This window comes from Vipera berus (assembly GCF_964194415.1).
Source record: "Vipera berus genome assembly, chromosome: W".
Classification (NCBI taxonomy): domain Eukaryota; kingdom Metazoa; phylum Chordata; class Lepidosauria; order Squamata; family Viperidae; genus Vipera; species Vipera berus.
Window position 1 is genome coordinate 49,188,258 of NC_138210.1, and position 24,037 is coordinate 49,212,294.

Here is a 24,037-nt window from a genome sequence, read left to right on the forward strand (position 1 = left end):
AGTAAAGGTTTTCTTGCAGTCAACCGTGCCACGTCGTCGTTCTTCAGGCTTGCGCTCTCCGGCGTGGACGTTAGCTTGACAACAGGTAGTCCTCGACTTACAACAGTTCGCTTAGTGACTGCCTGCCTGCCTGGCAGCACTCTTCCTCCTGTCCGAGGTTTTCATTGTTGTGAGCATTTCTGTTGAGGATTGGCAGCGGGGGTGCGGTGGGGGGGTGTTTGGTTTTTATTCCCTCCCCCCCTCTGCTGGGTGGTTGCAGAGGTTTTGGTCACTTCACATGACCCTGGGACACTGTGACCGTCATAAACATGAATCAGTTGTCAAGCATCTGAATGTAAATCACAAGACCCTGGAGATGCAACATTCCAGCTGATCGGCGCTTCTTCTGGGCTCAGCAGAAGTGCCAGGATCAGTGCCAAACTCCAGCTGGAGCCTGGCGCTGATCCTGGTGCTTCCACTGAGCCCCGACAGCCCTGCAGCTCCAGCCATCTCTCGCTCAGGGTTGTGCAGTGCAGTGCAGCTTATTCCCCTCCCCCCGCTACCACTTTTCTAGGATGGTCGCGTACCACCTGCCAGGTGCCAATGTACCACCGGTGGTACCCATACCACTGGTTAAAAAGCCCTGTGCTAAAGGAGGCTTTGAGCAATACCTTCGCTCTATGCAATTCAGCGCCAAAGCTTTTTGTCATTCCTACAAATTCAAATGGGAAGGTTTGGAATAATATGCCTGTCTCAATGTGATGCTGCGTCAGGTGGCACTCCATCACTGACCCTGCCTGCTCTCACACAAACTAAGCAAGGTCAGATCAAGTTAATATTTGGATGGAAGATCACCAGGAGATCCTGGAACAAACTACACCGATGGAATTCTAGGAATTAAAATCGCTACATCTTAAAAGTTGCCACAGTTGAAAAACACTGGGCTAGACCACAAAGTCTCCTTTAAGACGAGCTTGATTCCTCCTAACTCTCTGGATGCCGACTTGTAGTTTTCTATAAATGTCACTTGCTTTGATTTTCTTTCAAATATTTATTTTTTTATTTACAGAGTAGTGTATGGACCTAGAATTTCCAGCTGCTGTGCAATAAAGCACAAACCAGGTATTATTTATTAAAAAACATGGAAGGAACAGAATCATTGGCTGCAAAAAGAAGAGAAAAAACTGAAGAGAGAGTGGGTGAAGAATAAAATATTGGTAAATAAACAAGTTTACAATAATCATAAAACTGGAAGTTCGGTGCCGTCACTGTTTTGTGGAATCGTAGTTATCACATTTACATGTGCGATTGTTATTTAGCAGAAACATAAAAGGATATTGGGCCTATATTTTTGCAAGCATATGATTTATCGACTAAAAGTATAAGAGTTCTGGATCTCATCCTTGTTCTTTTCTGTGATTGTAAGACCTACAACTTGTATAGGCCTCATGGTTGATCACACCACCATATTTTCAGGGCTTTTTTCCTCATAAAACGCTCAGAACGGAGTTCCGGCACCTTTTTTGGATGGAACCTTGTAGGGTAGGCAAGGTGGGTTGTATGACATGTGTGAGTTCCGGCACCTTTTTCTTTTACAAAAAAAAGCACTGCATATTTTTATATTGGATTTGGCATTTTTGTCCATCAAGTCCTTCTCAATGATCAAGAATAGGCAGATATTGTTTAATAATATTAAAAGGTATCATTGCAAGATCTAAGCTGTTCCAAGATGCCTTTTGCATCTTGTTATTTTAGTTGCCTAACTATCAGAAGCGATTTATAGAGCAGACTTTTTGAACCAAATCAATGTTGCTGGGCTGGAAAAAGATATCCCTGTTGTATTTCTGGCTGTTATCGCAGATGTCAGAGCTGGAGAAGCATAGATGCTTTCCTGGAACAGTATCTGTTCAATCTGGGTTTGTTGAGAAAAACAATCACATCAAACTAAACCACATTTAAACCTAATGGTTGGGATTAGCCTTTCAGCCTGCTCCTCCTATAGCTTATCCATGAGCAAAACCTATTTTTATAATTTGATCAACATGATATAGCACCACTTACATTTTTCCATTTCGAGTGTTAAAAACTGCTATACTTGCCATATTTATCCCCAGGCTATACGAAGAAACTAATTTGTAATTACACAATCAAGAGCACTTAATTACATTTTTTTACTTGGTAAGCAGTTTGCTTTACACCAATGCCAGGGATTTCCAAGCCCCAATTTTTTACAAAAATACCTGTTTGATTCCCTCGCCCTTAAATTTTCCAGGGTGTGGGACACACTTATGGGGTCTCTCCCCACTAGGAATGTGCTGATGCTAAAAAAAAAAAAGAAAATGCCAATCTGTAAGCAAAACAATGCCTTCCAAGATTTAAAAGATCTCAGACAACTTTGTCCACACACAAAGTTAGGATGGGGAAAGCACATTGCAAGATTCACGTCAGCCCTGCAAGGTAGGCCAGACTAAGAAATCAATGCCATATAGGTAAGAACTACAGGTAGTCCTCAACTTGCAACGGTTCATTTAATGACCATTCGAAGTTATGTCATCACTGGAAAAAAGTGATATGACCATTTTTCACACTTTCAACTGTTGTAGCATCATTCCGAGGCTTGGCAACAGAAATTTTGGGCTCAATTGTGGTCGTAAGTCGAGGACTACCTGTATTTGTATTGCAATAGCAATAACAGAATCTTGCAAGCCTGGATGTGCTTCACCTCCCTTACTTTATGTGTGAACTAGAATAGGGCTTGTCTGAAGTTTTCTCAAATTACTTTCTTGGCCTTTTTATCTGACCATTGCCTTCGTAATGGCTCTGCCTACTGTCCATCACGACCATTCCTTCATCTGTCCACAATTTTGAGATTTTGGGAGAAGCCATGTCTACAATCCTGACCTGAAGAGAACTGATCTAGAGGATCACAGAAAATTGGGCACAATTGAACAGATAGCATCACCCTGACCATCATCACTAGACGGGACCTCTGCTTGACGTTCTTCAACAGCCACTACAAATAGGAGTTGGTGAAGAGGCTGTGATGTCACCCTGTTTTAGTAGATCTTCTGATGTAGCACAAATTGTGCCCTCCTGCTAAACAATACCCACCATCCAGATGCTGAAACAGATGCTCACCTGCACAGATCTGAGGATGCAAAATATGTGAACCAATCCCCAAGATTTTGAACTGGTTTCTCTCCAGTCATAAAAGACCACCGGTATAGCCATTAAGTAAAACTGACTCCAAAGGTTTTGCAAGAGGTCACAGGCTTAGAAGCTTTCTGGTTAGAGGCTGCAACGGCATACTGGGTCATGAATTGTGTCACAATTCATCCTTTTATGTTATAGGGTCAGTCGTAGCCCTCCTGCTTCTTCCAGAAAAGTCATAGCAACGAATAAAAAAAAATAGATTTTATTTTTCTTTTATATAATTAACTAGCCCATAAACATCACTGTTCAAAAGACACAAAACTCACATTCTTCTCCATTTGGCTAAAACTGGAGAGAATTTACAGTAGATAAAGCCCAGTCTGGGAATAATTGGAGGTTTTCTGGCTCCACTAACAGAGAAAGCAGGCTGGAGAGAAACAGTATGCAATAAAGAAATATTACTGTACGTAGCTGCTCTAGTACGTCAGCTTTTTATAGATTTCAAAAACTCTTAATTTGCATAAAGACCAGGCAGTGGTTGGGGAAGGGTGGAACTGCATAGACAAATGCTCCCTTTTCATCCACGTTCCTATATATAGAAAAACCTGCAATTTTCCCAACCCTTGAGAGAACAGTAACAGCATGGACATACAGTCTTTGCAAACAGGAAAGAAATGGGCCTCCCTCAATGTGCATTCTGCATCAGGGCCCTCTGACCGGGGAAGTATTTTGTATGTGGAACTTATCTATGTTCACATAACTTATTCCAGCAGTTTCCCAGCTTTCCAGCTCAGCAGACCAACAGAGGTGGTGGGAGCAGGTAAAAGGATAGATTCACGTGTGCATTCGTGCCACTTTCACAAATGCAGCTTTGTGTATGCACAGACTCACTCGCCCATTACTGCATGCCAGTTCCGAATCAACTGCAGCCCGGCACTGGGCTGCAAAGCGAGGGTTGGGAACCCCTGATTTATTCAATCTGCAAAAATCTGCACAATCAGCAGAGGGCAACAAGGATATACAGAAAACTCTTGCTGCCATCTAGCAGTCACCTGGATGTTACAAGTCCAGTTATGAAATGCTGACCACACATCAGTGTAAAGCTTAGCCTATATTTATTTGATGCTGGCTCTCTGAAAAGACTCTGGCATTATGGATATTCCAACTAAATGCATTGATAGCCAATAGGAACTTGATGCTTTTCTCCATTTGACAGGACTGACAACCAGGCTCTAGAGCAGAGATCCCCAACCTTTTGAGCACCAGGGACCGTTTCAGTGGAGACAGGTTTTTCCACGGATCAGAGGGTGTGTGGTTTTTTGTGCTGCCTGCATCTCGCAGATGGGGATTTGCTTGAATGTGCAGACCGGTTGCTGGCATGCTGTGGCCCAGTACTGGTCCACGGACCAGGGGTTGGGGACCCCAGCTCTAGAGGTGATCCATGACAACCTTCAACTTCCTCCAATCTTGATGGGGGAAAATAACCGTAAGATAATTGATGGAAGTCAAATAGGTAATGCAAGTTGTATAATCAGGGTGTTCCTTTTTTCATTTGAATGGGAAGCAAAGCAAAGCAAAGCATGAACGACAAACAAAATCAAAACAAGATCTGGCACCACTGTCTGTTCCTTGTATTTCTGAGAATGAACCTGAATAAATCTTTGGACAAGAAAACTATTTACAAATTATTACAAGTGGGGGCCATCTAGATTTTTTTAGCTAACTATCTCCTTTTTCCATTTTGCCTCTATTGAAGCAATGCTTTCTCAAGTCCAAACATAAATATTTCCACTGTAGAAATTTTTTAAAAAAATGTCATCAACCCCACATCCCAGTCAAAGTCACAAATCATCACAAATCAAAACTGGCTTAGGTCAACCTAGACCAGGGGTAGGCAACCTTGGCTCTTTTATGACTCATGGACTTCAACTCCCAGAATTCCTGAGCCAGCTGCTGGCTCAGGAATTCTGGGAGTTGAAGTCCATGAGTCATAAAAGAGCCAAGGTCGCCTAACCCTGACCTAGACCATCCACGACAAGTATCCGAAGCCCATTATAACCAAGACTTTATGCAATCCAACTTGCCCAGTCTTTTTCACCAGTCAAGATAGGTTACAACAATGTCTTTCAATCTTGGTGTCAACCTCCAGCTCAAGGCTTTAAAAGGCTGGCTGGGGAATTCTGGGAGCTGAAGTCCACACCTCTTAAAAAGCCACCAATGTTGAGAATAAACTGAATTAACAAGATCATCGTCACGGATTCAGGTGAGAAGACAAAGGTATTCTGTACAGTAGCAGATGCCAAAACTTGGGGTTGGTTTTGGAGCTGCTGATGCTAGAATAGTCTCTGCAGCTTTATTCACATTTGTTACACCAGAACGGATATTTGTCCATAGGAATGAATCAATGGTCTTCTAAGTTCTCCATGGTCATTGTTCAAATACTGCCTAAAACTTTGGGGACAATTCCAGACCTGTATGGGTTTGGCCAACAACACAAGCAAACTGATCCTAGGGTGCTAGGCCGGACAAACTAAAAGCGTCAGCATTCTCAAGATGCCTCAGGGCGCTCTGCAATATGGATTGCCTGGTCTTGAGAAAAGCTGGAATTCCTACTGAACGTCTGCAGAATCTCCCCGGTGGGTTGGAGATTCAGATTAGAACAGTCCACCCAGCTCTCCATCCTGGACAAGTCAAAGGCCATCATCGCCACCACCAAATCTCTCATTCCATCTGCAATTATCACTATACGATCTCAGGCTCGGGCGACAAGCCAGTCGGTCAATTCCTATCACAACCAGTAGATCAATACTCAGTTGATTTGGGGGGGGAAAGCAGACCCTGCCCTTGGAAGGAATTGTTAGGAAGGGGGGAAAAAATTCTGCCACCATCGCCGTCCCCTAGCCAAAGTTCTACCCCCTCTTTATTTTCAGGGTTCCCAGAACAGAGACCCCCCCCCAACTCTGCTGCTGTGCACAGTGCCCAACCTGACCCTCCCTCACTTCATTGGGTTTGGTCTCCGGGGTAGTGGTCCATCTCCTGCTTTCATTGTGGCTGCCGCTGATACTGATGTATCCGAGAATGCTGGATAAGGTTACAGCGGCGAGTGAATTGCCTCCCACACTCGGGACAGCAAAAGAGGGCCTGAGCTGCGGGTACTTGCTGGTTCTGGTGCTGGCGTAGATTGTAATTAAAGAAGAAGCCCCTGTGATGAGCATGGCGGTGGAAAGGTCGCTTGGCAGAATGGATGGCTTGGTGGCGCGCCAGGCCGTTGCGATCCCTAAAGCGCTTCCCGCACTTGGTGCACTTACACTCTCCAGGTTGGCGATGTTGGTGGCGGGCCAGTTGGGAGGGCTTGGCAAAGCTCTTGGGATGGCTCTTATGGGAGTGGTACCACTGGTGCCGAGCCAAGTCCGCTTTGTAAAGGAAAGCCTTGCCACAGTCTGGGCACTTAAAGCTTGGCACGGTTTGCTGCCAACAGGGTTTTGCCCTCTGCTTTCTGGGAGGGCTGCCCTTGACAGTGGCATCACAATTGTCGAAAGGTCTTGGAGAAGTTGGCCCAGATGGCAGGACATCATCCAATTTCTCTTCTCTCCAAGTTGCCAGCTCCTCCTCATTTGAAAACTCCAACTCTCCTTTAAAGGGGAAAGGGGGAAAAAAAAGAAGTAGGAATTATATTCCACCTGGAGCACTGTTCTTTTCCACTGGTTGATGCTCTGAAATTCTAGTCAACACGAAAGTAGTTCCTGCTAAACCTCTGCCTTAGCATGCATGTAGTCCTCGGCTTATGACTAGTTGCTTAGTGACCATTCAAACCTTCCAAGGGACTACTTACTACTCGGATTCTCAATTCTGACGGTCACCCCTCCTTGCAGTCACATGACTGAACTGAGTGCTTGGCAACCAGGCTGCATTTACATCTCTTTGCAGCACCTTGGGGTCATGTGACCTTGTTTTACAACAGTTTTGCTGAAAACCAGCATTTACTTCCACTGTTTAGCAAAACCCAGCCCATAGCAAACCATTAATAAAAGAACTATCCCAGGCTACACAATCTATCAATCACTATCAATGACTAGTTGCCATTTGAGAGCTTAAACATGAGGGAAAACAGACTTTCTACAACTAACAAATACTGCGCTTAATTGGGTAAATGGCCTAGATCATGGGTCAGCAACCCGCGGCTCCGGAGCCGCATGCGGCTCTTTAAGCCGTCTCCTGCAGCTCCTGGTCCTCCTCCGCCATTCTGGAAAAAAAGTGGGAGTAAAAAAGTCCCATTAAGAGAATGGGGTGGCGGAGGTTTGGGGAGCTGCGCGCGCAGCTCTCCAAACCTCCACCGTCCCGTTTAGAGAGCTGCTGCCTTCATCCATGTTTGACGAAGGCAGCAGCTCTCCAAACGGGCGGCGGTTTGGAGAGCTGTGCGCGCAGCTCCGCCGCCACCTCTGCAAGCCTCCACCGAGAGAATGGGGTAGTGGAGCGCTCCGCCGAGAGAATGGGGCGGTGGAGGCTTGCCTCCCATTCTCTCGGCGGAGACTTCTTTCGGGGGATCCAGCTTCCGCTGCCCCATTCTCTTGGCAGAGACTTGCAGAGCTGCTACCTTCGGCTGCTTTTCTTTCGGGGCATCCAGCTGTTGAGAGAAGGGGGCAGCAGAGGCTGGATCCCCCGAAAGAAAAGTAGCCGAAAGCAAGCTGAAACAGAGAGAAGGAGACTGCAAGAAGGGCGAGATCAGTGCAGGCTGAGAAACGCTGATCTCGTGTTTATTTATTTATTTATTTATTTCCTGGCAATCTCCCTCGATTTCCACTTGTGAAGTTCGTGGCTGGCCTTACAGAGTTGCCAGAGCTCCTGGGAGGACGCATACACAGGGCCGCTGATCAGCCTCTTGTTTTGCGCATGCGTGTGCATGCGCACTCTTTTTTGCGGCTCCCAGTTTTTTCTTTTGTGAGGGAACTGGTTCTGAGTGGCTCTTTCACTGTTTCAGCTTGCCAACCCCTGGCCTAGATAGTAATATATAGAACACTTATGCTATATATTTTAAAATGTAATCTGTAACTAATGGAGCGCATTTGCGCTCGTGGTTAAAATGCTGGGATAGGATGAAATGAAATGAAAAAAGCCTCCAACTGTGTTTACACAAAGACACAAACACACACACAGACACACACAGACACACACACACACCGGGCAGCAGTGATGTCACCGGCTAATCCTTTCAAACCAGAAGCACCAAGTCACAAGCACGATGTGATCTATAACTTATATCTAACTTCTTGAATTCTTCAAACCTTACAAAATTGACTCCATATTTCCATCATACGTGTACCATAGCATTATGTGCTCCTTCTATATAATTTCACCCATGGGCTCCATGCCATACACTAAACAAATAACTATCAATCCCTTTGAAGATTTCTTTCCTGGAAGAGATGTCAGGCCCTCACGTAGTTGCTACACACCTCCCCATGGGATCGGCTATCCAGTGTTGAGAAACTCAGTAAATCAAGTCAAGTCAAAATCAAACTTTTCCTCACCTGTGTCTTCTGGAGATGCACCTTCGGCAAGGTTGTGAGGCTGATGCTTCTCCAGTTCATGATTCTCGTTTCTCCCCATTTTCAAGATGAGATCTGGATTGTAGGTGGGAAATCCTACCAATAAAAAAAGGAAAAGGGGGAGGGAGAAGAAAAGTTATTTTTTTAAAAAAATATATATATGCAAAACATCCTAAAGACGAGCACAGGAGAACAACGTACACAAAACCCAAACCTGCCTGCCTGCCTAATTAGAACGTTTCAACAGCACAAGTTAAACCCCAACTTCTGATTTTCAATGGCCACACTATGTACAGCTATAGGCTCAAACCTATGGTGAAGGAACCAATCATCAGCTTATCCTCTAGAACAGGGGTCCCCAACCCCTGGGCTGCAGCCCACTTCCAGGCCTTGGGCCGTTCGCAACCGGGCTGCGGAAGTGGCGGGCGAGCCATGCACATATCTCCACTTCTGCGAGCAGCGGGCGAGCACACACACACTTGCTCCATTCGTGTAAGCAGCAGGTGTGCATGCCCACCACTCGCACAAATGGAGCTGGGCTCATGTGCATGCCTGCCACTTTTGCGGAACTATCCCCTCTCCACTCCACCGCCCTGCCCCACCCCTCCCCCCTCCCCCCCCAGTCCACAAAGCCGGAAGGGTTGCTGAACTCTGCCTTAGAAGGTATCTGGCTACGGTTTGCGGCTCAGTGATCTTAATTATTATTGTGGTGGTAAAAGGTAGCCCAACACACGTCATATATTCACCAACCATATGTCAGAGTTCGTATGGCTGCTATGCTACCCTGGTAGGAAAGGATAAACACGTTTACATGGGGAGGCTTTATCAAAAGCCTTCCAAAGTCAGCCTAATTTGCATGGTGTCTACCTTGTCTTGTCTTGATAATATAACAGACGGAAAGTATACTATATAAGCTCTGCTTCTGCTTTTGCTCAGAACTGGCCCCCAAAAGGCAAAGCTTTGCAGAGAGCTAAGCATATGCTGAATGTATTTGCATTCTTAATTTGTTAAGCGATTTGGTTAAGTCAGCCAGGTTTAGGCCACAACGTTATATAAGACAGGGCTCTTCAAACTTGTCCCTTTTATGACTTGTGGACTTCAACTCCCAGAATTCCTCAGCCAGGCATGCCTGGCTGAGGAATTCTGGGAGTTGGAAGTCCAGAAGTCATAAAAGGGACAAGTTTGAAGAGCCCTGATCTAAGACACAACTCTCTTTCTGCCAGCCCTTCAAAGCAGTCCAGATCAGGAAAATAATACTAATGCTGTTTAAGCTTTTTGTAAGGTTATAGTAACAGAATATTGCAAGTCCGAAAGCATCTCTTCCTTCCTTCCGTGACTTGGCTTTCTAGTGAATGTGGAAGGGTCAATTTCTCCACCTCCATGCCTGCCTTGGACTCAGACTTCTCAGGCTGGGGAATTCTGGGAGTTGAAGTCCAGGTGGTCAAGATTAAGAAACACTGGTGTAGACTTCAGCCCTTCCTCCTGTCCCTCAGGTTTATTCTCCCAGCCCGTTACAATTCCCCAGTCCTGTCCAACTCTCACCCAATGCTCGGACATTCTCATAATTCTCCAGCATCACTTTTGTGAAAATCTTCCTCTGAGATTCATCTAGGAGCCTCCATTCTTCCTCTGAGAAATACATGGACACCTCTTCAAGAGTCACCAGAGCCTGAAACCATTCAAATGTTGAATAATTGAGACCTCATCCTGAACAGACAGTCCTCGACTTACAGCCATTTATTTGGAGACCATTGGAAGTTACAACAACACTGGAAAAAGAAGTGAGTAAGGACCGTTTTTCACACTTATGACCTTTGCAGTATCCCTATGGTCACGTGATCAACATGTGGACGCTTGCTCGTATTTATGACGGTTGTAGTAGCCCAGAGTCAATGTGATCACCTTTTGCAACTTTCTGACAAACTTCAGTCAAAGGGGAAGCCATTCACTTAGTTGTTGTTACTAGGTTGCTACTAACTTCACAACTGCAGTGGTTCACTTGACGATTGGAGCTAGAAAAGTCGTAAAAATGGGGCAAAACTCACTTAACAACTGTGTTGTTTTAGCAATGTAAATTTCGGGCTTAATTATGGTCATAAGTCGAGAACTACTTGTGCTTCCAAGGGAAACTATCAGCTGTTGCAACTGACCACTACGTCTTGTCCTTGATTTATGACCACAATTGGGACCAGTGTGGGTTGTTAAGTGAGTCACACTCAATTTTAAGATTTTGTTCTGCCAGGGTCGTTAAACAATTCACTGCAGTTGTTAAGTGAATCACATGGTCATTAAGTGAATCTGGCTTCCTCCATTGACTTTGCTTGTCAGAAGCCAGCTGGGAAACTCACAAATGGCGATCATGTAACCCTGGGATGTTGCAACCCTCGTAAATACATGCCAACTTACAAGCATCCGAATTTTAAACATGTTGCTGTTGGGATGGTATGACAGTCATACAGTAAGCATAAGGATTGGTCTAAGTCACTTTGTTCAGTGCTGTTGTAACTCTGAACAGTCGCTAAACAAATTTAGTCACAGACATGTTACATGATTCTTTGAGAAGGCAGAAGTTACTATATTCTAAGTGCCGAAGATGTGATTTAAATCTTGCATTCAAATTAAGGAACAGCATATACATTATTTATACTAAGACAGAATCACTAAATCATGCATCATTCCTCATATCATTTAAATGACAAAAATTAGAAATATTGATAGAAGTCCAAAGAATACATATCAATCTATTATAGTCCTGCAGCATAGGTAAAGGAGAAAAAGCCTTTTAAAAAACTTCATTTGTTTATGAATTTATAAAGCCACCTCAGTCAAGGCTACTGTAAGCATCAGTGCCTCCTTTTGTTATATCAACTTATTTGTATTCTGCCTTTATTATTTCTACAAAGACCTCAAGACAGTGAACATAACCAACACACCTTCGTCCTCCTATTTTCCCCACAACATCAACCCTGCGAGGTGAGTGGCTATTAATCCTTATTTCAAGAATGAATTTGTAGAAATAGGATGGTTTGCCACAAAAAAGATGGATGCGATAAGTTGTCAAGGGCACATCACTGGGGCTCACTGAAGAACTCCAAAGAGTCAGGTGACTCAGATGATCCAATAGCAATCCAGGCCTCCGTATATAAGTTCCTGCTTCTCCAGAGTTCTTCAGTCTGAAAAATTGAAGACCTGATCTTCGGTCTTTGGGAATTCCCTTTCCTCCCTGATAGGTTGTTTTTCAACCTCAAATAGCGATTCTGGCATCACCGCTCTCTAAACTATCCAAGTGGGTTAATATTAAAACACTATGTCTCACAGCCAATGGCCTTTAAGACCCCTCACCTTTTTCCCATGTCTCTCAAGCACAGAAAGTCCTGTCAGAAAGTTTTCCACCAAGTCAACAGCTTGCACACAACTTTCTGGGTGCTGCTGCCATACCCAACTCTGTATTTCCTTGGGCAAGATAGCCAAAAATTGTTCCAGGACCAGCAGTTCTAGAATCTGTTCCTTACTATGTCTCTCTGGTTTCAACCAATGATGGCACAGGTCCAACAGTTGCCTGTAAGCTTTTCGGGGTCCCTCACCTTCTGGGTAACAGTACCAGCGGAAACTCTGGCGGGCACTCTCCATGACAATGCCTCCTTTTTTCAAGATGGCTGTCTCTTCCTCCTCCTCATCTCCCTTGTCTCCATCTGTGAGATTACTGCAAGCTGCCTCTTCAGGTTCTCCTAGTTCATCAGGTTCTCTTAAGTGGATCATCTCTCCTTCAGAATCTCTTGGGTTGTTTCTGGCAACCACATTGGCCTGACGATTGTCCCATAAGGTGATCTTGGCTCCTTCTGCTTTCTGAATATAGTCCTCACATACCTTAGCCATCTCCATCTGGGTGACTTCAGTCTGAGTGGCCTTTTCAACTCTGGAGAGGCCTCTATCCTTAACAGGGTTGGTGATGCTCTTGGTCCTCCCTCCATCTGTGACCGTAAGTGGGGCCTCATCTTGTAATTCAGGCACAATGCAAATCTTGATATCATCTCTGAGCTCAATCCTAGATTCTGGCGAGGACTTCCCTTGGACTTCAACTTCTTCTTCAACAGTAATCACACAATCAATTCCAACCATCCCCTCAGTGTCCGCCTCCTTCTCTTTAAAGGAGTTGGAAGAATTTTCACAGGAGACCACACAAATCTCGATGTCGTCCAGCATTATCTTGGGAGGGGTTGCATCTGTCACTTTGTCCGGCATTATCTTGGGAGGAGTTGCATCTGTCACTTTGTACTGTGGAGTCGGTAGGAGGACCTGCTGCGAGACCTCCCAGTATTGGGGCTTCACAACCGTTCCACTTAGATCCATGCAGTCTTTCCAGGATGGTGAGCAATTTCGGAACTCCTTCATTGTCCCAACAGGAGGTGAACACTTCTCCATTTCCACTTTAATTTAGACTTCTGGTGTTGGAAAGCAGAGAACTGAAGCAACTGGCTTAGAATCGACTAGGAAGTCCGCTTCCTCGAGAAGCAGATGTTGTCACCTCTTGCTTATTTTCAGGACTTGGTTTATGTTTTCCCCATGAATAACATCCTTCAGAAAAGAGATGAAGAGGATTTTTCCAGCCAGCTGAAGTGGGGAAAAGGAAATGTGTCTGGTCAAAAAACGTTGGCAATTGTGAACCAAGAAAAACAAACAAACATACAAGTAGTCCTCAACTTACAACAATTGGGCCAGAATTTTTTTATTATTTATTATTTCTTTTTTGCTAAACAATGTGGTCATAGAGCAAAACAGGGAAGAGTTGTAAGTCCCAGGGAAGGAGCAAGATAATGTGCAAAAGTGTGACAGAATGCATGAGAGGCATAGTGCAGGTTGCGGGTGTGTGAGCGTGCAAGGAGGGGTGCACAAAAAAAAGTCTGAATGCTATTGCTATTGCTAGAACGATCAAGGGTCTAGGAGTCCCAGTGTAAACACAGAGGGGCTGAGGGAAGGTGTGCAAGTGGGGAAACCTATCCCAGCAACTTGCAACCGCTTGCAACAACCTGCACGAACCCGTTGGCCAGCACCTCCTAGAACAAAGTCATATGACCAGAGGTGCTGGGCCAGCCAGAATTTCAAAGACCAGTCATAACCACCATTCATTCAGCATTGTAGCATAACTACCAACCGTCACTGAATGAATGAATGAATGAATGGTCACGGGTCAAGGACTACCTGTAGAGCATTTTCAGGCAAGAAGCCACAAGACCTCCAACAGTACAGAACCAGATACTACAGACTCCTGGAGCACCCTAACGATCACTAGCATTCTGCTCAGGGTTGCTGATGGGGTACGGTAAAAATATCAAGATGCAGGCCATGGCCCTACAGTCAAAACCCTGCCCTAGGTTTCATGCATTACGCTTGTAACCCAATAAAGAAAGCGGTGCTTGAACACCACAGTTGCAACTACCATTTTGGCCACTTTCGGCCTCCTGCAGAGGCTTCTGCTTTAAAACTAAATGTCAATGCTGCTAACATTGGGTGTTATTGCTTTGACAACAGATGGAAATGCATTCATTTTTCGCTTTTAGAGCTGATTGATGCTGGGAGGGGGGGATGTGGATGAGAATCCAGTTAGTCACAACAATTTCAAGTTGTGGGAATTCAAGGTTGCTAATGTTCTGTTCCAGCCTACTACCGGCCCTGCAGAAAAGGCAGGGACAACCCCTTTACAAAAGGCAAAAGGCTGGAAGTAAGCCCGCCAAATTTATTTACACAAAACAGATCCAAAAGAGAGCAAACTGAGCAAAACAAAATACGAACCACTAAAACAGGAGCTATTCAGCCTTCAGCAAACCAGCCCTCCCACACATTCCCCTTTTAAACAGTTCAAGGTGTGGCTTCTCTCTGCCTCCTTCCAAGGTGCCCCATTGCCTTCCTCTGTTTACTCCTGATTGACTGCCTCCTGCGTCGGGCATCCTTGAACAGGGCCAGCTGTGGGTCATTTTATCCACGCTGTCAGGCTCAAACAGCTGGGTTTGCATAGTAACCAGATGGAAGGGGCCTGGCTGAGAGCTCTGCGAAGCCTCAGAACTGTCCTCTGCAGGCTCTCCAAACCGCTCCTCCTCCTCCTCCTCTGAATCGTCCGACCCAACTGCCGAACCCACAGGCTGACCTTGAATCACAGAGTTGATAACGATTTGGATTTGGCTGGCTGGAGAGCTGTGGAGAGAGCCCGCATTTTCAAGCTAATTGGGGAATGTGATTTATGACTGTTAGTTGGAGGAGGGAATTGTGCTTTGCTACTTTGTGCCAAGAGGAGGGGAATTCAGTTTTTGCCTTCAATTATGTAGTGCCGACTTCATGCTTCTCGAATAAAAGATTCTTTAAGGTAAACAATGCCTCGAAGTTCTTTTGAAGAGTTTCATCTGTCGGAACCATGACACTAAATTTACTGTCCACCTTGAGAGATTTTTTTCCCCCAACAGAAAAGCCAGTGGGGTCTAAGCCATGATCCCTGCTTGTTAGGATATCTGCAGTTGAAGGAGATGTGGGGAGGGGAACATCAGCAGTACAGATAGACCTACCACCACAATTGAGCCCAAATCTCTATTGCTAAAGAGAGCATTACGACCGTATCCTATTTTATGATCTTTTTACACCCACAGTTGTTAAATTGCAATTGTTACATGAATCACGCAGTTGTTAATCTGCTTAACCCCCCCCCCCCCACACACACACTGACTTTGCTTGTCAGACGCCAGCTGGGAAGGTTTAAAATTGGTGATCACGTGACCTCAGGACAGTACAACTGTCATAATAAATACATGCCAGTTGCTGAGGGCCCAAATTTTGATCACATGACCAGAGGATGTTGCAACGGTTGTTAAGCGTGAAAAAATGGTCATAATTCACTTTTTCCAATGTCACTGTAATTTGAAACAGTCACTAAATGATTGGTTGTAGGTCAAAGACTACCTGTAACAACAACCAGTGGTACTACCAACATCCCCTACCACCAATTCTCCTGATATCCCCCATCCTCCCTCCCCTGCATATTCCATCACACTTGGTTGGTCAATGGGTGTAGCCTCCAAAGTGTGGCCTCAAATTTTAGACTTCATAATTAGTATTTTAAAAGGTAATACTACCACTTTTAACATCTAAGTCTGGCCCTCTTTTGTATCTTTAAGAAAGCATGTCCCCCCCACCCCGCCCCCTGCCGCTTCTTCGCCAATGCCAATTCTTTGATATGTATGAAATCTAGGTTTTTAAGCAACTAGAAAGAGAGAGCTATTGTCCTGAATACAAGAAGGTCCAGTTGCGCGAAAAAGTATCCGTGGGACAACTATGACCTGGATGACTGAGAATCTGCATAGACGTGTCCTGAATACACTTGCAATGTGCAAAAAAAGAGAGATTCAAACCTAACTGGGAAAGAGTATTGTAAGCCATGCTGTTCTGAACCAGCCCTCTTCTCGCAACCCCTAATTAAAAGAAGAGTCTGGAAAGCGTCCAAGGCTAAAAGGCTTCTGCCAAGATTTAATTACGCAGTTAACAAAAACACAAGAGCTTGTCTTCTCAAGCGGAAAAGTTGCTTTCAGCAACCAGCCCCTCCCCAAACACTTCTTTTATAGAGAGCTCAGGGCGTGGTCTCCCTGTGCCTCCTCCCGAGGAGTCCCATAGTCTTTCTTTGTTTGTCCCTGCTCGTCTGCCTCCTGCGTCGGGCGTCCTTGAACAGGGCCAGCTGTGGGTCATCATCCTCCGCACTCTCGGGCTCACATAGCTGAGAAGAGGTCCCCGGCTGAGGACTCTGCAAAGCCTCCAAATCATCATCAGCCGGTTCGTTTCCCTCCTCCCCCACATCTGAGTCCTCCGATACATCGGACCCGGCTGTCGGACCCACAGGCTGGCCCTGAGTCACAACACATGCATTGGTCACTTGTGGAATGTTATATAGAATCAATGTTTTCTATTGTTCAAACTTCACAAGTGATCACGGTATTTTATTGATCATTTGTTTACTGACATGTGTACTGAATGCATGTGATAAAAGTTTAAAAGCCTTTGAATCAGCCTCTTTTTAACAGCCTTCTAATCAGGAATCAGAGAAACCCATCTCCACTCAAAAAATACAATATTTCCTTAAAGGCAAAATAGATCACTGACAGCTGGAGCCAGTCCTAACATTTAAAAGCCTTGGGAATTTAGCACCTCTGCCTGGCCAGGAAGATCTTTCCTAATGAGGGAGATAACAGACAAAATATTTTCTAAGTTCCTCTGACCATAAGAATACCACCTATGTTTCCTGTTTCTCTGTGGTGATAAAACGTATATATCACACTCTTGTGGTCTCATGTCTGACACAAAGGGCTCCAATGAAGGAGAATATTTGTAGCTCAGGATTGACATGAGGGATCCTTGTTGCTCTCTGAGCTTGTTTTCTTGCAAACCTTTCATCACCCTAACTAGGTAACATCATCATTGCTTGTCTTCACTGCACTGCACTGCACTAGTCCTGATGATGTTACCTAGTTAGGGTAATGAAAGGTTTGCAAGAAAACAAGCAAGCTCAGAGAGCACCAAGGACCCCACAAAAGGGATCCATACGATCTAAAAATCTCACTGATGTGCCAGTCTGGGGTCAGCTGCCCCCAAAAGCAAACCTTGTATTGTTTTTGGAATAATAATAATGAATCTTTTCCCAAAAGCAATCAGCCTCCGCATCTTGATTGCTTCCCAGCTTGGAAGAAACCCAGGGAAATTCTCCCAAATTTTCTGTATCCTATCAAAAGATTTGATCTCCCTCCCCCCCCCCACACACACACTTAATCAATGCTTTTTGTGTCAGCACCGCCATGAATTATGAGGCGGGGAAATTGTGGAAATGAAAGCGCTGTATTTCCTGCCTCAAGTTCACCCAGCTAGAAGTGGGGAGCCACATTCCAAACCGTGCTTAGATTGTCCATTATAGAAACATCTTGGTTACACTGGGGTGGACAATGAAAGTGTGTTAAGGGAGGGAAAAGGAGAACCTAGGAATTTTGGTGTGTGATTCTCAGTTCCGGCTTTGCAATACAGATAGCCCTCAACTTAACGTTTGTTTAGTGACCATTCGGAATTACAACAGCATTGAAAAAAGCAGGGTGGGTTTGATTTAAATCATGATTCATATCGGCACTTATATAATCAAAGCCAAAAACTGAATTCCCCTCCCCTGCGCACATAGTATCAAAGCGCAATTCCCTCCTTCAACTGACAGTCATAAATCACATTCCCCAATTAGCTTCAAGCACAGGCTTCCTCTCCAGCCCGCCAATTGTTTATCAACTCTGATTTTAACAGCCTTGATTCTCACGCTAGGCTCAGTGTTGTTATGTCTAGCTGGATTCTCATCCACATCCCCCGCTCCCCAGCATCATCTAATTCTAAAAGCGAAAGGAAGAAAATGGGTACATTTCCATCTGTTGTCATCCGATCTTAGCAGCGTTGACACATAATTTTTAAAGAGCAACTGTCATCTCTGTCCCTCAGCGGCTCCTCCTCTGACCCGCTGTTCACTCACCGACAGCCCCATTCACTTTAATGGGACAGCTGGTGATGCTGCAGTGACACAAGGTGAGGGACGTGGCGGGCAGCAGGTGAGTGGATGCCCCCTAACAGGCGCTGCCATGATGGATCTGAAATGACAAATGCTCTTTAAATATAAGGACTCATTCTTGCTGGTAGGTAGAATCTTTAATATTATTTGCAAACAAAATGGTTTCCTGTTTAGAATAAGCTGTCCCATTGATTGATTATATCCAGAATAAATATGGGACTAAAAAGTTTCATCTAGCATTTGAATAAGTATTGATGTGATATTTATATTGCTTGTAGTTATTTTATAAGAGTTAAAGTGCGATAGATTTAATAGTTTATTGCTGTTTGCATAAGGTAGATTATGATTGTTTGTATTTTTATACCCTGTATTTAGCTCTGGGAAGTCGGGGAGGGGGAAGGGGGAAGGGAGGGAGGTGTTGGGGAGGGTTGGGGAGAGGGGAGGGGGTTGGGAGGGGTGGTTTGTAATGTACATAATTTGCAAAAACAATGGGATAAAGGAATATTGCTGAACTTTGTTTTATGATTTATCTCATGGTTACTTTACCTTATGTGAAATTGTGTGAATGCATCAATGCAGTGCATGTTATCTCAGCTTGCAGAGCTTGAATTCATTGAATGAGTTTACCGAAAATGTAAATGTTGCAAAATATGCAGCCTCATGCTATATAACTAAGCTCCATTTCATGCTGAACAAACTAAATTAGTAATGTATCTTAAATAGAAAACTATATGTAGATAGATTTTTACTCCAAAAGCATTTGGAGTAAATTTGATAAAAAAACAAACAAAAACTGATTTAAATAAAAAGAATCCGATTTTTTAAAATCAATTATTATCCACCCTGGAAAAAAGTTACTTGTGACCATTTTTCAGTTAGGACCTTTGCAGCATCCCCATGGTCATATGATTTACATTCAGATGCTTAACAACTGGTTCATATTTATGATGGTCGCAGTGCCCTGTGACCTTCTGACAATGGGGAAGTGATTCACTTAACAAATGTTGTAAAATGGGGCAAAGCTCACTTAACAAATTTCTCACTGAACATCATTAATTTTGGACTCAATTTTGGTCATAAGTCAAGGACTACCTGTACTGCAATAAGCTTGATTTTTAATAAACTGTATCTTTCTCAACAAATGGACGCAAGGATCATGTCAGACCGTGTAACCTTTACGTGGGAATACTCAGATCTAGCTTTACTTTTGTTACAACCATTTAACTTTAGTAAAACAACCTATCTGTCAGAATCCAATGATATCACATTCATAAATGTATGGTTAAAATATTGTGCCTACCGGGATTCTGCCATACTGGTAGAAGGAGGGGGGGATTATTCAGTCTATCTGTAGCTGCTTTCAAAGAACCTTTGATCTGGGGGAACAAAGGGGGGGGGAAGTGATCTGTCTGTTGGGGCTGTAGGAAGAAGGCAATCAACAAAGGAATGCACGAAGTTCCTTTCTTCCCAGGGAAGGACCTGACAACCAAATTGATAGGATCCTAACCAAATGGAGTTTTGAGGGGAGTGGGTTGAACCGGGAATGCTTATATAGATTTGAAATGTGACTCAAGACCAGATCTTGTCTCATATCTCCACAACCAATCTTATTCTTAGTAAATTTTTTCCTTTTGGACAACTCGGCTCCAAGAGTCCTTATTTCCTAAGATGTGAATTGGGGTGGGTCCTGACAGTAGACAGGATCTGGTCTTGAGAGGCTAAAGAGACTTTTTTCTGCTGAACCTGTCCTAAAACACCCAGATCCCAACAAACCTTTTGTAATACAGGCAGATGCGAGTGATGTAGCGGTAGGAGCTGTATTATTACAAGAAAATGATGGGGGGGACGTTGCAACCATGCGCATACACATCCAGAAAACTCACAGAAACAGAAGGTGGGCATTACTAACATGGCGCCAATTTTTAGAAGGAAATAAAATACCTTTCCAAGTCTGGACCGATCACAAAAATTTGGAAGCACTAAAAACGCCCAAGAAACTCACTCCTAAGCAAGCGTGCTGGTCCCAACATTTCCACCGATTCAACTTTACGCTCAAACACTTACCAGGGGAAAATTTTTCCTGGCAGACGCATTATCCCGCTTGACCCAATATAACAGCACAAGGACTACTGTCTTTAAACCATTTGTGCCTGAACAACAACTGGCAGCACCAGTCGCCACCAGGGCACAAGAAAAAATGAAGCTGAATGTGGATGGCCAAACTGGAATAGAATTCCGGAAAGCTTTGGAAAGCGATGAATGGTTCCAGAAAAATAGACATGTGTGCACAATTAAAGATGGACTGCCTTGGGTGGGGGAGAAGCTATATATACCTGCCACCCAGAGAATCAATTTCATGCAACTGTGCCATGATACAAAATCAGCAGGACATTTTGGGTTTGTAAAAACCTTACATTTAACTAAAAGGCAATTTTGGTGGCCATCCATGAAAAAAGACATAGAAAGCTATGTGCGCAGCTGTCGAACTTGTGCAATGGCTAAGAGGCTGCAAGGGAAATCGCCAGGACTGCTACAACCGGTGGCGAACCGCTCAGCCCCATGGAAAGAAATAGCCATGGACTTTATTGCAGAACTACCAGAAAGTAATGGAAACACCGTAGTCTGGACTGTCACAGATCTGTTCTCTAAGCAAGTACATTTCATTCCTTGCCAAAAAATCCCGACTGCAAAAGCATTAGCGAAACTTTTCATACGGCATATTTACAGATTACACAGGGCACCACAACGCATCATATCTGATAGAGGGGTGCAATTTACGTCAGCATTTTGGAAAGAATTTTTATCCCTTTTAGGAACCACCCAAGGACTGTCATCTAGTCATCATCCTCAGTCGGACGGATCGGCTGAACGATTGAACTCAATACTTGAACAATATTTAAGATGCTTTCTTAATTTCCAGCAGTCAAATTGGACGGACCTACTGCCTTTCGCAGAAGTAGCATATAATAATGCAGTCCACTCTAGCACAGGTTACACTCCTTTCCAAGTAGCTACGGGTCAGAGCTTTAACCCAATACCAGAACTAACCCCAAAGGAACCGGTCATTCCAGAGCTGAAGGAATGGATTGCTCAATTACAAAACACCTGGCCAATAGTTCGGGAAGCATTACAAGCATCTAGAAAAGCATACAAGACACAGGCAGACAAAAAAAGAACTGATCCCGCACCTTTCAGGGTAGGAAAGATGGGAATGCTTATATAGATTTGAAATGTGACTCAAGACCAGATCCTGTCTCATATCTCCACAACCAATCTTATTCTTAGTAATTTTTTTCCTTTTTGGACAACTCGGCTCCAAGAGTCCTTATTTCCTAAGATGTGAATTGGGGTGGGTCCTGACATTCTCTCTTCAGCCTAAATTGAGGGTCTTTCTTTCCTAAATATCTAAGTCAGGACAGGTCTGACATTTAAGCTACATCTTAAGCATTCCGGTGCAAAGGTTACACTTCTTCCTCTTTCCCAGGCCCCTCCCCACTTGACCAGTTCATCAGTGTCCAATAGCATTCCTTTTTGATGTTTCGGGAACAGCTTTGATGCTTGGTGCCTCTCCATAGAGTTTCCCATTCTGTTCCCTGACTGTGTGCTTGACAACTGGCTTATTCCAGTTTTACACCTCTGGTTCTTGTCTGCTTGTCTCCCCTCCCCCCCCTCCTCAATTTGTCTTCCCATTCCCATGCCTGACCTCTGCTTCCCCGAAATTCCTTCCCACCCCTCCCTTTTTAATGGCAGGATGCCAATGAAGCAAAGAAGCTGAAGATGGCAGACCTGACAGATTGTTTCTATTTAGAGGTTTAAGTCCGACATTTTGCTTTGCCCGGATTACTTCAAGGGATTAAAGTGATTCGGGTGGGCAAAGAAGCCGCTTTCCAAAGGTAAAAGTCTCTCTTTCTCTCCCTCAAATGCAGGGATCAAGTTCTTACCAGCTCCACACGGGGTGCCCGCATTTGGAGGCAACAAAGGAACTGGACACCCCCCCCCCCCAAAAAAAAATATGGGTCAGCTCCAGAGAAAAACTAAATTTAGTACTAGGTGCGAAAAGGCAGATGACACCAAGATCGGAAATCCCGGCCATAGCAACTGCTGTCACGGGGAAAGGAGGAGTGTTAAGGAATTTTGTTGTGCAGAGGTCTCCTTGTGCTACCAAAGAGTTGCACAGACAAGAAATGGTACTGAGAGCAGCAAGAGTCACACAAGAGTACACTGAGTTGTAAAAGCAAAAAGTATTTTACTTTTAAGGTGGTGTAAGAACAAAAATGCACAGTCAAAAATAAACAGTCCAGGTCATACACAATAGCAACAGTCCAAGGAGTAATCCAAAATACAAAGTCTTCTTACCAGTCCAGAGGTCAATACACAGTTCAGGTTTACAACAGTAGTAAACCAACAGCAGAGCAAAAACAGTAATAGTAGAGATCAGTGAATTCAGAGAGAGAGAAAAAGCTACGTTCCTAGCTTCCTCTTATGGCCATGAGAACACTTACACACCCACTGGCCAATTAACTTCTTAAAGTCATAGCATTATGGTTAATATATTTTCAACCCAACATTGTAGGCTAACACCATATGCCTAACAAGGAGTCCAAGTTAAGATACACACAGAGGAAAGCACAGAGAGAGAGAGAGAAAGAAAAAAAGAAAGAAAGAGAGAGACAGACAGACAGGGATCTCAATGATCATTTCCCTGTATTGGCCCCTGCGAAGTAAGCAGGAGAAGGTGCGAAGGAGAGGTGGGATTCCCCGATCCCACCCGTGGGAAAAGGGCGGAGAAGGGAGCACCGACGCCCGCGACAGAGCCGGGCGGAAAAGCGGGCAGGCAATGAAACGAGCAGGCGCCGCCGTTCCCTCTCCCATTGGAGGAAAGGCGCGGCAGCGGGAAAGGCGTTCGGGGCTGCTGGCTTTTCCCCGGATCTGGGGGAAAGGGCCACGGAGGGGAGGGGAAGGGAAGGCGAGGCTGGAAGGCCACAATCTCGGGACTCCGCGTGGACAACGAGCCGGCAAAGGAGACGGGCACGCGGAAAGGAAGCCCTGAGCGGGCGGGGAGGCATGCCGCTCGCGGGCGCGCGCCTCTCTCGCTCCCGGGCTCCTTTCTCCGGCGCCGGCGCGCGAGCCCGCGCATTCTCGCCCGGTGCCGCGGGTGGGTGGGTGGGTGGAGGAGGGGGCCGAGGTTCCACCTGGACCAGAGCAAAACGCGAGTTACTCACCTCCCCTTGGAAGACGGGAGGCTCTTTGCTGGCCGGTGGGTCATACCCAAAGCCCTCTCCCCTTTTTTTTATTTTTTTCTTTTTTTGCTTCCGTCGGGGGCCGGAGGAGGGGAACTCCCCCCAATCCCAGGAAATGCGCAATCGCCCCCCTCCGGATAAGACACGGCCTGCCCTCCCCTTCCGTCTTGCTTGCACGTGGGAACGGGGAGGGGTTGGGTTGGGGGGGAGGGAGGGAGGGAAGAGAGGAGGGGAATGTTAGGGGTTAACTATTCCTTGACTGCTTTGCTTTGCGAGTTCGGAGCTGATCAGGCGAAGGGCCCCTTTCTCCGGCAACCGGGCAACCGCCGCCGCCGCCGCCGCCACCGTGGCTTGGCGTTGTCGAGCTCTCTGAAATTGCGCTCCGAGCGTGCCAGATCCAAGCGGATCTGAAATTCAACTCCCGGGTGCGCGAGAGTATTGATGCGGTCGGTCGCCAAAGTCGGGTCCAGAAATCAGCGCCGCAGAGAAGAAAGGTTGGGCTTTAAAAAAAAACGCCCGCGCGCAAGACAACCCGCCATCGCTAGATGGCG

At 45.1% G+C, this 24,037-nt stretch overlaps 1 protein-coding gene across 1 annotated transcript; it reads right to left on the reverse strand.

Moving 5' to 3' along the window:
* Positions 1-6,174: 6,174 nt before the first annotated feature.
* Positions 6,175-23,587, reverse strand: LOC308676274 (uncharacterized protein; the record flags this gene model as incomplete). Its single annotated transcript, XM_081342088.1, has 5 exons — positions 23,469-23,587; positions 12,021-13,289; positions 10,221-10,347; positions 8,661-8,774; positions 6,175-6,764 (listed from the first exon to the last, which is right to left on the reverse strand). Exons 2-5 carry the CDS (start codon positions 13,098-13,100, stop codon positions 6,175-6,177), a joined length of 1,911 nt encoding a protein of 636 aa, XP_081198214.1. The 5' UTR covers positions 13,101-13,289; positions 23,469-23,587.
* Between the last annotated feature and the right edge of the window lie 450 nt (positions 23,588-24,037).